The 12,840-nt window shown below is 35.1% G+C and overlaps 1 protein-coding gene across 4 annotated transcripts in view; it reads left to right on the top strand.

The window, feature by feature from the left end:
* The window catches only part of LOC134540206 (uncharacterized), a 316,176-nt gene extending 303,870 nt beyond the window's left edge, over positions 1-12,306 (top strand). For 2 of the 4 annotated variants that reach the window (XM_063382789.1, XM_063382790.1), the window contains 3 exons: positions 1,413-1,496; positions 9,196-9,323; positions 11,550-12,306. In XM_063382789.1, coding sequence (XP_063238859.1) covers positions 1,413-1,496; positions 9,196-9,314 — 203 coding nt within the window. In that variant the 3' untranslated portion in view covers positions 9,315-9,323; positions 11,550-12,306. The remainder of the gene's footprint in view (positions 1-1,412; positions 1,497-9,195; positions 9,324-11,549) is intronic. The other 2 variants (XM_063382791.1, XM_063382792.1) reach the window with 2 other exon arrangements.
* Positions 12,307-12,840: the final 534 nt, after the last annotated feature.

The following is a 12,840-nucleotide window of genomic DNA, read 5'->3' as shown; positions in this document are numbered from 1 at the left end:
ACCACATGATTACTTCTCCTTGGTTCATATGTGCTAGGGTTGAATCAAGTTTCTCAAAATCATTAAATAAACACAAAAAAAATGTCATTATACCTTTTTTATGTTTCATGGGGAAATGCTACATCTGTATCAGTTTTGTAGACATGGATACATCTTTATCAAAATGCAGTAGAGTACATAGACTGTTAATGCAGAAGCTTCAAGTAAGAATGACTTGCATTGCAACCTACACCGTGAGTTTTTAAGAATAACATATACTTCTGTGCAAAATGAACTATGTTATGGACAGATTTAACTAGTACTACTCTGTGGCGGATGTAGATAGCTGCCTTCAGAAGGCAGTGTGGTGTAACCAAACATGAGAAATTTATACATGAGGATACTTGGGCGTATGTATGACTTCAAAGGGCAGTAGCAAAAAAGTAATTTTCTCTGCTTTGCAGTGAAAATATTGCAGTTTATTATTAAATTGTATAAGAGATGTTTGGGGCACAAATAGTTTGATTTTAAACATCAAAGTCAAATGTGAACCATCATTATCTGATGTATGAATTAGATAAAATAATCTGTTATTCCTCAACAGAGCACATCCTATATACTTCGCATAGTCTAAGTTGTGGCTTTTAATACAAGCATTTTTGAAAACTTTTTAAAATTTAAAATATAATTTTTTTTAATAATCACTAAATCTCCGATTTTAAAATCATAAAAAAAATCATTAATACTCATGTGAAAATTCAAATGTTGTTTTTAAACAATCTTGCAAATATAATATATCTTTGCCGGTCATTCGAATGTAATCATTAATATAACTATATTTGATAGTCCATAAATTGTCTCATCACTTAAATAAGTGTTTTTTTTTAGAACGTTTAAATCTAAGCAATATTTCAAACCTAGCATGAATTGAAAGCATGAAATCAAATGCTGTATCGTATTTAATTAACCCTGAAAAATCTTAGGTTTCTACGGTTTTTAAAATTATTTTTTGTTTTACTAATTTATGAACAACATTCTAAAAATTGGAAGTTTCATACAAACTTTTAATTTAAAATTTTATCTACACGATTTCGTGATCCGTGTTCATGCAATGATTTAAATATAAATAGGCCTTGAAGTTTCTCAAATCCATCAAGTAAATTGATAAAAAAACATTTTCAGTTACCCATAGTTTAATTAATTGATTTGTTTAAAATTGCGAGCAATGACACCGAAACAAAAACAACAAAAAAATTAATTAGGACACCATCCCCGTGACTGCTAGTCCGCAGCATCGTCGAGGGGAAGATCACGTGGTAGCGTTGGCAGCACAGCGACGGGTTTGTACAGTCGGTGCACGAAGCAACTGGGGCAGGCGCCCGGCGGGCTGTACAGTCGCACCTCGCACGCTCGGCCCTTGTGTTGTGTTTCAGATCGCGTGGCCTTGGTGGCGGCCCCACCCAGCTGCTCCCGAATGTATCACTACTACCCGTACTGTTACTACCCCCGCTACCCAGGTGGGTACCCCACGAGGAATCCCTCTCCCCTCCCCTCCTTCCCCTGCCGCCGCCACACCTCGCTACCAGCTCCCAGCGAGAACATCTGGGAACGTTCCATCCGCGCTGGCGATTATCCACCTGTTGTAATTCTCCCGAAAGCTCCTCATTCCGTACAGGTCGAAAATATATATTTCTTCAATGGTTTTTATTCAATACTCTTTTCCCTATCAGTTGTTTCTAACAAGGAAAAAATAAATCAAAATAATTTCAAAATTATAATTGGCTCGTCTTACAATCATTACCGTCTTACATTGGAATATTATTCGAGTTTAACATGCACCTATTTTTTTTTAACGTGTGCATCTTACAATATTTGTTACGCTCTTTATTGGCACCGGACTTGTTGACAGTTGAAGTATTTAATTAAATGAAATTATATTTCATTGTATCGGTTATTCAGGATGTTGCACGAGCAATCTTAAGCTGCTAGACAGCTGTCACATTAAGATAAAGTGTTGATGATCATCATAGTTCCACCATTGTGTAAGCTAGGTTCCTGTTTATTTTATAAACTGTAGCTTAAAAACCTGCATCTTCTCTCGTGCAACTTCAGAATATTGCTAAAATATCATTTTAAGAAAAGTATGTAATGAATTTAACACTTTTACTTAATAAATAAATAGACACAATAAGTATGTCAGGTGCATAAAAGATTTATTTCATAACAAAACCAGTTAAGAATGATATTTTTTAAAGTGTACATGAGAAGGCTTTTTTAATTTATGCCATCGTGTACCTTAACACTTTCATTTACTCTGGAAAAATTATATAATTTTCACATTATTACAAATACCTCCCATTTTTAAAGATATTTGATACAATCACATTTTTATTTAAAATGTAGAGTACAGATATCAAATTTATTATCCATCATATTAGTTACCGTAATTCTTAGTTTGCTCAGTATTACTTAAATAAAATTCCCAAATTTTTTACCCCTTTCCTTTTTCCCCGCAGGGATACCAAAGTAAAAATTCAGATTTAAGTAAATTAATCCAACAAAAAATAAACTAACTACTTTTTTTCTTTTTGCCGATGATTTGGAGTCCAAAATAATTATAATAAACATATATTTATATTAAGTTTAAATTTATCTGGTCAATACTGATTTAACGGATACCGTAACTTTTTATTTTTTTAAATAATATCAACCCGTATTAAAAATAAGAAGTGATATTTCGGAGAATGTTTAGTAAGAGAAGGTAGCTAAAAGTATGTTTATTTATCATTCCAGTATCTTAAATTAAGTTTGATTTAATGAGAAGTTTCTTTTAAATGTTAAATTTATATTCACAATATTTCACCTGTTTAAAAAGTAGAATCAGCAAATTGTAAACATGTGTTGGTAGATTTTGCATGTTTATAAATCATACCACAACTTACAGTCTGCTTGTTTAGCTTCAGATATTCTATTTTTATAATAAGAAATATTGACTGTCTTTTCACCCCTTTTGTGGTCGAATATAGACAAACTATAAAGGTTCAAACATGATATTAAATCGTAATTTTGTACGTTACTCCCGCTCAATTTCGTACCTTCATCTTAATTAGCTTGAATGTGTGATTTATTACTATATTGCTGTTAGGCATGACTTTCAAATTTATTTGATTAAAAAATAAATTAAATAAATAGGCAAGACCATTACAAATTTTTGGTTGTATAAATTTAAAAAAAAACACTCAGTGCTTCGACACAAACTGCAGCTAGATACATTTTGCACATGTAATTGAATCTAGTCAAATTTAAAAGCAAAAAAGACATTAGCACATACATACAGAGGATGCTCATGTCACTTTTTTGTATATGTAATTTATATGTGCATACATATATAATTTTGCCTGCACGACTTACAAAATTAAGATTGAGAATCCAACAGTGTGATCTTAGATAAACCTTACAACGTTATCATTTCCTGAGAATGATAAATACACACGTTTAATATTCATCTTAGTAGCAGAAAAAATTGTGTTTACCGATAAACCTAACTAGCGAATTAAAATTGTGACCGCATATTCGAAGTGAACATGGTTATTGTACTGGCAACAGATGCTGTCTTCTGAAATTGTATTAAAACAAGTAGTACACATTTCAGACATTTTTGAAAATAAAAATAAAGAAAAATTATATTGAAAAAACAGTTTATGTATTTTAGAAATCTTCTGCACCAGAAAACTTATCTACGGACAGAATTATAAATAAATATGGATGGGTTGATTAAAAATATTAGCCAAAAATTTTATTATTCTAGTCTTATCTTAATCAGTGAGTCTCTGAATAAATGTCAGAATTGTACACAAAAATTAATAATGTTATTTAAATGTGCTTTTAATTCAGAGCAATGCAACTTTGATTTTTATGCTACACCAGTGGAATAATCTAACCCAAAATAGTGTATACATTTGCACTATTTATGCAAATGTCCTCAATTTTTGTGGGAAATAAAATGTATCACACATTAGCAAATGTGCAAAGAATTAAAAAGTTATTAAGAAACTAATGGAAGTTTCAATTTGAAAAAGGCAAACTCCAACGTTGGGTTATTTAATATTCATGTTGATGGTTTTGTTAAGACAACTACCACGGATGTTTTCTAAATTGGGTTTCACTCCAAATATTATAGACACATATCTGCTATACATAAATAATTTATTAATTTTTACCAAAAATTTAAAATTGTAACATGAAAAAATTTTATTCCTTAAAAAAAAAAATTCTTTATCTCTACGAAGTAAAATAATTCTGTGTGTTTATTGACTTCTTTAATCAGCGTCAAACCCATAATGTAACTTATACGAATAGACATTATTTCTTTAGCCCAATATCAATTCAAATTTTGAAAAAATTAACAGTGATATTTTATATCATTATATACGGTACCATAATTATTTTTTTGAATGATCATATGTCGGATAAGTTTTAATAAATTAATATATTTATAACTATTAATATATTTGACACCAAAATGTTGAGTACTTACTTCCATATTGATGGTGGCTATGCTTTGTAAATAATCATATATGCATTTTATGATGTTTATTGTTATAAATATGTAAATAACTAGAAATATATATTTTATTTACTTTGTAGTCTTTATGTGCTTGATATCCAATGTTGCACTGTAAATATACAGCAAATTCATCTGGTCTTGGGTATCTTTTATCACCAAAGAGCCACACACGTCCATCGAAGCAGACTTTAGTGTGTAACCGTGTAATAAACCCTAAATTTACTATGTTAATGATAATGCATTGAGTATAACTGGTGTGGTTACTTTTATATATTGGGTTTCTTGTGTGCTCTAATAGAATTAGCTTGATTAACTTTATAATTGGAAAAAAAAATCTAGTTTTCATTTCGATCATAAATAATTATTGTCTTTCTTTAGATAAAAATTTCCCTGGTTTGAGAAACTTTAAAAAATGTATTACTGTTTCAAAACCGCTTTTATTTGCATACTCTACTTAATTTGGACAAATTCACACGGAATTGAAGATCAAATTATTATTAGTTGTTCTCGCTTTACCTTGCTTCAATTTACAACTAAAATATGAGAATAGAATATGTTTGAAATGGTTACACAAACAGGCATATCTAATCGGATGTTCCACATTAGGATTATATCTCGTGGTTTTTGAAGTCACACTGAATCAAACAAGAGGTCCCTAAGCTCCTTTAAATTACACTTGGTTAAATTCCAGTGGGATGGATAATCAAAACTATTTTCTAATAAAAATAATAGCAGTACATTCACGATAACTCGTCCCAAGTACAAGGCAGCATGGCCAACTCTTTACGAATGACAAGAATTTTTCGTACAAACATATGTTGACATGTTATAGTATTACTATAATAAGCATTTAACATAGTCTTCAAACACTCCATGCTTCAAGAGAAGCCATGTTCACACTGGATGTTCACCTGCAGATTTTTACTGGCGCGTTGCACGTGCTAAGACAATTGCTGATTGCAGACGCAAGGAGAAATTAAATTCAGGCATGTAAATTTATATAGCGTGGACTTTTTTTTTCGCATTGAAAAGGTGCATTGCACCAGAAACCTTCCACTTGGCGGGATCTTTAATGTCGTGACGCTTTTCAAGTCCACGGTACAAGCAGTAAACAGCGGCTGCAAGTCGCTGTTGTCAGACTGGCGAAGGAATGGGTGAGTCCAGAACTGCAGGGCTCGTCACATATTAAAACGTTCTCAGATAAAAATGACTTGAGGGGAAAAAAAAATCCCGGCTTTGGAATCTTATTGAAATACTTCCCATTTGGTTGAAATTCACTAAACAATTAACTCATTTAGTTAATTAAGTTTCTCCATTGGCTTCGTGAACTTCGGCTCGCGTCACAACCGCCACAGATGGGCATCACCGTGGTTACACATTTCCGTTCCATTCACAAAGTTAACTGCCGCCATAATGTCGCGCTATTGCGAATCTAGCGTCACCGTGAAAGGAGGAGGGACACGTCTTTGTTAAAGAACGCAGACGACGACGATTACCTCACCTCACGAGTGTGTTGCGAGAACCATCTACTACCACGGACCATCCCCCCCCCCCCTTTTTTTTTTTTCGTGAAGTTACGTCTGTGGGGCACATCGTGTGTAGGCCAGTTGAGTACAGTCTGGTGTGAAATGAATCCTCGACATACGTTTACCACCCTGAAAGTAAGTTGGACGGAGGAGGAGGAAGGGGGTGGAGGGAAAGGAAGGTCTGTGCAATGCTCACTCTCGCATCATACCAGGATCTTGCTGCAAGTTCAAGCGTATTTGGACTTTGGCGTTTGTAGATATGTGGTTGGTCCCCACCTCTAGGGTGGTCGGAAATGACCTGTCTGTCTTTGGGATGCAGCCAGCCGACTGAATCTCTTCGACTCGCAGACTAGAAGGGCCTGCCACATTCGCGCAGTGGTCTCTGTCTGAAGTGTCGGACCTGCGGCTGTGGCATTTGATTGGCTCACGTGACGTGGCACAGTCGTCTTCTGCATCTGACGTCGTTAACAATATTAGCCAATGAGAAGCACGATGAGTACGAACTGCAAAACCGTGCAAAATGATTATTTACAAACAAACGTTGTAATGGCAGTTTTTTTTTTATCATTTTGTTTTGCGCACCATTTCGCTGTATTATGATTTCAGTCGGTTATTTTGAAACCAAACACGAACTACGGGAAAATTTAAATAAAATAATAAACGTGTTTGGGCATGAAAAATAGGTTTTGCCCCATTTATGTAAAATATATTGAAAGTCCATTAATACTTATTTTCAATAATAATTTTGTTTAAAGCTCTGGAGTATAGCCAAGATAAATATGCATAGTAAGGAAGAGGAATTGAACCATTTGCGTATTTTCTTTCAAATTCTTTCCATTTGTTAGTGTGAATGACTGATTGTTTAGAATTTTGTGGGGGAAGAGGGTTAGTTTATTTAATTCTGTTAGGTGACCATTGCACTCAAGTTTAAAATATCTAAAAAAAAATTAACTTTCAAGTACGGTTAATAATGACGATGTATTCATTATTCGACGTGTGTTTAGAACTTCTCACTGGTGTGCTTAAGGTCATGGGCCAAGGCAGACTTTTTCACTCGTTGGATTTTTCCTTTTTTTCCCCCCCGGATTCGTGACAGTATTTTGTGATTTCCCGTCACCTCTGTACTGTGGAAGGCAGATTATTCCAAATATATTGGTTTTCAAAATCTTTTGTCACTACCTAGATCTGAACTCCACTGGATATGCTACAGGTTGTAGATGTACATTTCTTAAATTAACCTTACATTCCTCGTGATTCCTATTTCATATTCTCACCTAGTTTGTATCAGGGCCTACATACCTCTGGCTTTATGCAATGACATCTCTGTTTTCAGATAAATCTGCATGTACTTATTAAAAGACCATTTTCCAGTTTATCTCCATTTATTAAATAAGCCTGTCTCCTCGGCTACATTTACTTCTCACTTCGCTCGCGTGATTCTTGCGCGAGGCAATAGCAAACCACAACAGAATCATTTCGCTCGGTCCGCCTCAGGAATGCCACGGCGACAGCTGGGGACTCTGAAGCTAGCCTCGGGGCTGATTGCTTCGTCATCACCAGGCGAAGATGTCCTAGACGTACGGCGTGTCATCTGGTTGAGCGGTCAGCTCACTTGCCTCGCACTGAGACGATTGGGGTTCGTTTCTCCTTGAGCTCAAACCCAAATTTTTTTTTTTCACGATCAGAAACGTGGCTGACTATGCCATGAGTCCACTTTCCTCCAACCCATTCATTCCCTCTCACCTCCGCTCTCATCTCAACGCCCTCTTGTCGTTTACAGTAACCCCGATGTTTAAAAGACATCAAGTCATGATTCAGTGACTCATTTGAGCTGCTTTAAATCCAGCTAGCATGCCTTCTTAAGAACCCTTTAGCCTAAATGGTCCTTTAAATGTTTATCTTGAAAGTATGTCGGTCATTTGTGTTGACCTTCCAAATAGCTGACGAGATCCGTACGTGCATCCTTGTGGCATTCAAGTGTTTGCATGCTCGCTGGTCCGTTCTGTAACTGCACGGAAACGGAGACGAATCTCCCAGAACATTTCACTATTGCGTCTGCTGCTTCCACAATGCATGGAAACGTAGTAAATGCCAACCAATGAGATTGCATTTCAAGGTTGTTATATAATAAAAATAAACAAAGTGATAATAGAATAATAGTCAATCTTGTACTTAAAACTATTTTTAACGTATTTTGAAAAAAAAAATCATGACTACCCCGCAGCCAAGTACTTGGCTTCTGTTGGTCGCACAGAGCATTTTATTGTAACACCTCTTCCATGTTTCTGACTCCCTGATCGAATGAAATTGAAAAATGCTGCAGAGTGACTTTATTTCTGAAAAGTGCTGCCTGCCTCTGTTGCCTTTGTTGTGTGAATTTTTGAAATTGTAACACCTCTTCCTTCTTTCTGACTCCCTGATGGAATGAAACTGAAAAACGCTGCATTGCCGTGCTAATCCGTACGGGTCGTCTCCGTCTGCGTGCTGTTGTAGTAAGTAGTAATTCTTTTCCGGGAGATCCGTTTACATTAACGTGTCATTGTGGAACGGGCCTGAAACCAATGGCCACCATATTGGTACATGTAGCACATTGAAAATCCCCCTCCCCAACTGTATAGTTCCCTAATCTCTGGTTCCCATCCCTCTTTCTTACAGTCTGCCTACACAAATCTGTAATAAAAATTTCCCTGACTTTCCATGACCCAAAGTCAAAAATTTTCCCCATTTAAAAAATAATTTATCATTTTTGCAATCTCCCGAAAAAAATATAGAAAATCCAACCTCTGCCATCCCCATAATAGGTTTTATAGGTTCAAACAGAACCTCGTGCACTCCAATTTATAGCGGGTGTGACTATGCGCTAGCACGCCATTACGGCGTGGGTGAATTGCAGACTGGGTCACGACATTTCCCCCTTTTCCAGGATTTCAAGTACATTCCCTGACATTTCCCCCTTTTCCAGGATTTCAAGTACGTACATTCCCTGACTATTTCCTGACCAGCTCGAATTTCCCTGAATTTCCCCCCCCCCCCCCCCACGACTTTCCAGCGCGTGTACACCCTGCCTTGCTGTTCGGGAACGGGAGCCGAGCAAGTGTGACAGGGCGGTTGTCTTCCTTGCAGGAGGCGTGTACGTGAAGCCAGACGATCTCAGCATGTACACCACGCTGGAGCCCACCTTCTCCAGCAACCCCAACGTGTTCTTCCAGCGAGGAGGCGTGCACCCGGGCATGATGTACTGATCTCACAAGGCAAGTCATGCCCCCCCCACTCCATGACTCAATGACTCAATAATTATAATATCGTCACCTGATTGGCAAAAGGACGAATGTTGCAAAATCGTAATTTTACAGGAGGAACAAAAAAACTGTTAAAATATTAACGAATACAATATAGGCGATAAAAGAGACATCGGAATAAAAACAACCAGTATACTTTTTACGTAGGTAGTCCCTTTGCCAAGATGTGTATTGAATTTTAAAAGAATTTTACCAACATAAAACTAAAAATCGTAAAAAAAATGTAACATTCGCCCTTTTGCCAATCAGGTGACAATATATTTACAGCCAGTCGAGTCAATGATGTCATCAGAGCACAACAATGGAAAAAGGGAAACCGTCAGAGTGACAAAGTAGAGAGATAAAGACTCTGCAGGTTTTTTTGTTATCACGTTTCATCCACAGTGAACGTCTATACAGAAAAAAATGACATGTTTGCATTAGGGAATACTTGCAAACTAGCATACTTGTGGGCACTAGCATAATTACATGTGTTTAAAATATTAATGTACCCTGCAAATTACCAGTTTCTCAATTTTTGCAGTTTCACTTCTGACGTGTATGGCAGCCATGCATACTTTGTTTCCCACCATAATCATTTTAGAACTTTTCCTATTCCAAATTGTTCTGAAAAAAGTCCTTTTTTTTTTTTTTGACGTGACAAAGTCTAATAAATCGATGAACGCCGGCTGCACGCACGAAAAAGTGTCCCACTACGGATGTCCCACTACGGATGTTCCTGTTCGCTCATTGTAGGCATGCGTGGCATCTCTCTTCCACTCGATTGGAACGACCATCGATTTGACTTTTCAATCATATTTTTGTCGTTTGAATTATTAATATTATGTAATTTAACGATCGTCCACCGATTTTCAGCACAATCGGTACAAGTTTGGTGTATTTGGGATGCGTATTTGTTATAAAATCGAGTTATTAAAACGAAATAATATTATTCCCTTACCGTGAACAAAATTTTTATAACGATATATAAAACATCTGAAACTATTAATTATTAAACTTGGCCTCGTGGCTGAGCGGTCAGTGGCGCTAAGTTCTAATCATAAGGTTGTCGGTTCGAGTCCCGGCAGGTACGAAATTTTTTTTGAACTTGTAAAAATAAATACGGCGCACGTAACATTTCAAAAGTAATACATATATTTGAATAATGAATGCAAATAAAACTAAATTTATTAATTAAATTGTACATTTCATTTCACTCCTTTGTATCCATACAAAATAGTGATAATTCAATAAAAATGATTCAATTTTATTCATAAAAGTATGCAGAGGTAGATTTTATCATACAAAAAATAGAAAAATTAAAAAAAAAATCTTCCTCAAAGAATATAATATTTTTAATGCCTAAATGGTTTGGTTGCAAAACCCTATTACGGCTCAGTCTCAGGCCGAATATGATATTTCCTTTTCTTCTTGATCAATCATTTCATCAATGTTTTGTTATGACGTCACGTTAAACTATCGTCCGTAAACCGACTTTACAGACAACCAATTTTTTTTGTTGAAGTTGGTATTTTCAAAATCTAGAATCTACATATAACTGCATCCTCAAAGAAAAATTAAATTGATAAACCATAAGTATTTAATGCAAATAAACTACATTTTTAGTATGATGAGATCAAAAATAGTTATTTAAACATGCATGATAGACAAATTTTAATGTTGTGTTCATGCTTCATTTTTCTTTTTTTCTTTTTTTTGTGAACAAGGAGTATAATATTTCATTGTAATCATTCCATCAAACTCACTTCAGTAACTACTTCTTGAACATAAGAACAAGTTATTATTTACCATTATAATGAAGGTTAAATTTTATATCTTGATTTTGAGGTGATGTATAGATAGATCATTATGGTTACATTTCTTAATGATCCAAGCAATATTAAAAATAGGATTACAATTATCACAGATATATTGCACTCCTAATAGTATACACACTCAATTTTGATGGTTTCATTACAAAACTATTGTAAAGCATTGTGTTTCACCGAAGTCTCTTTTAACAACCAGTAAATGCAAAACCTATCAAAATCATGTAAAAATAACATTATAAAAATGTACATTTTTAAAATTTGATTTATACATGCTTTTGATAGGTTTTACATTTTATGGATTTAGGAATTTTGTTGAGATAAAGTATGAAAGCATGAAAATAAGAGAAAAGGTAATTTTTTTTTCTAGGTTGCCCACTTCATCTCGCTAAGAGTGAGAAATACTGTGGTCCCTTTCTTCCGGAGTACAACTTCTGCTGGATCAAACCAAGTCTTTCCTGCTGAAGGGAAAGAAGGCTTGGACATCCAGAAGACAGTTTGTGATGGTAGTTAGAGGGTGACATGGCGAAACTGTGGCTGGCGACAAATTGGTGCAATAAAACTGAATTTTTGACGCTTTGACAGAAAGGCGATTAAGTGAGCAGCAGGTGCAAAAACAAAACTATTCATACTTTACGTAACTTGTAAATAGACTCAGTGGGAAAAAAAAAAACTTGCCAGTATTTACGTCGAACATTCCGCTGTCCACAGAGTGTAAAGTGTTGCAAAAAATTCAAGTTGTGCAGCAACGGCACAAGTATTACCTATCGCTTTGTTTCCACAGAAAATTGTGCCAATACATCGAAGACTTTCGACAGTTAAGTCACTTTGTGCATTATGTGCGAATCTGGGAAACAATTAGTTCCCCAAATTTTTATTTTTCTGAGTTCAAAAGTGAATTAGAGAACAAAAGATTAGAAATGTTGCTTAAACTGCTTCCTTAAATCAAACATTATCATTTGAATCCCATGACTATTGATTTTGTACAACTTAATAATTAATGTTGATCTGGATGTAAATGATTTAATGTCTCAATATTTCAGGAAGTAACATTTTTTTTGACAGTGTAATGCTTACCCTGAAAGTTGTACCATTACTCAAAGAATAATATAAAAAAAGGAGGTAAATGAATTGTTTCTAACTTCCCCCCCCCCTCCTCAAATGGAATTGTTTCAAGGTATCAACAAAAAAAAACACTATAGGAGCCATGAATTGTAACCTTGAGGATAATTAATCAGAGGTTGTACCTTCTGGTTCCCTTGCAACGAATTCCACTGCTTATTGTACTACATAATGAAAATACTGATAAAGTAAAATGTTCTGTTTTGTGTAAAGTGAATTCAAAATATAAACCTTGGAAATCTTGACTGTACTAATTATGCTTCCCACACAAACATAATTCAAGGAACAAGAGGAAATGGACATGTCAACGAAATTAAACACTAACCTTCCATTCTTGCTATAGTTACCAGGATAAAAATTAACTTTACACCAGTTACAGGTGAAATAGACTCTTTGATATTCCTCCATATAAAGCGTGTGCTTAGTAAATAAAATCTGAAACAAAAGCCAACTGGTTTAGAACTAGACAAACAAACTTGCAATGAAACATTGAGTGGCAAGAAACAGGATGGGATACTTAAATTTGCAGTGCCTAAAAT

The sequence above is a fragment of the Bacillus rossius genome, chromosome 16 (assembly GCF_032445375.1).
Source record: "Bacillus rossius redtenbacheri isolate Brsri chromosome 16, Brsri_v3, whole genome shotgun sequence".
In the NCBI taxonomy this organism is placed as follows: domain Eukaryota; kingdom Metazoa; phylum Arthropoda; class Insecta; order Phasmatodea; family Bacillidae; genus Bacillus; species Bacillus rossius.
The sequence above is the reverse complement of the archived record's forward strand: the minus strand, read 5'-3'. Positions and strand labels throughout refer to the sequence as shown.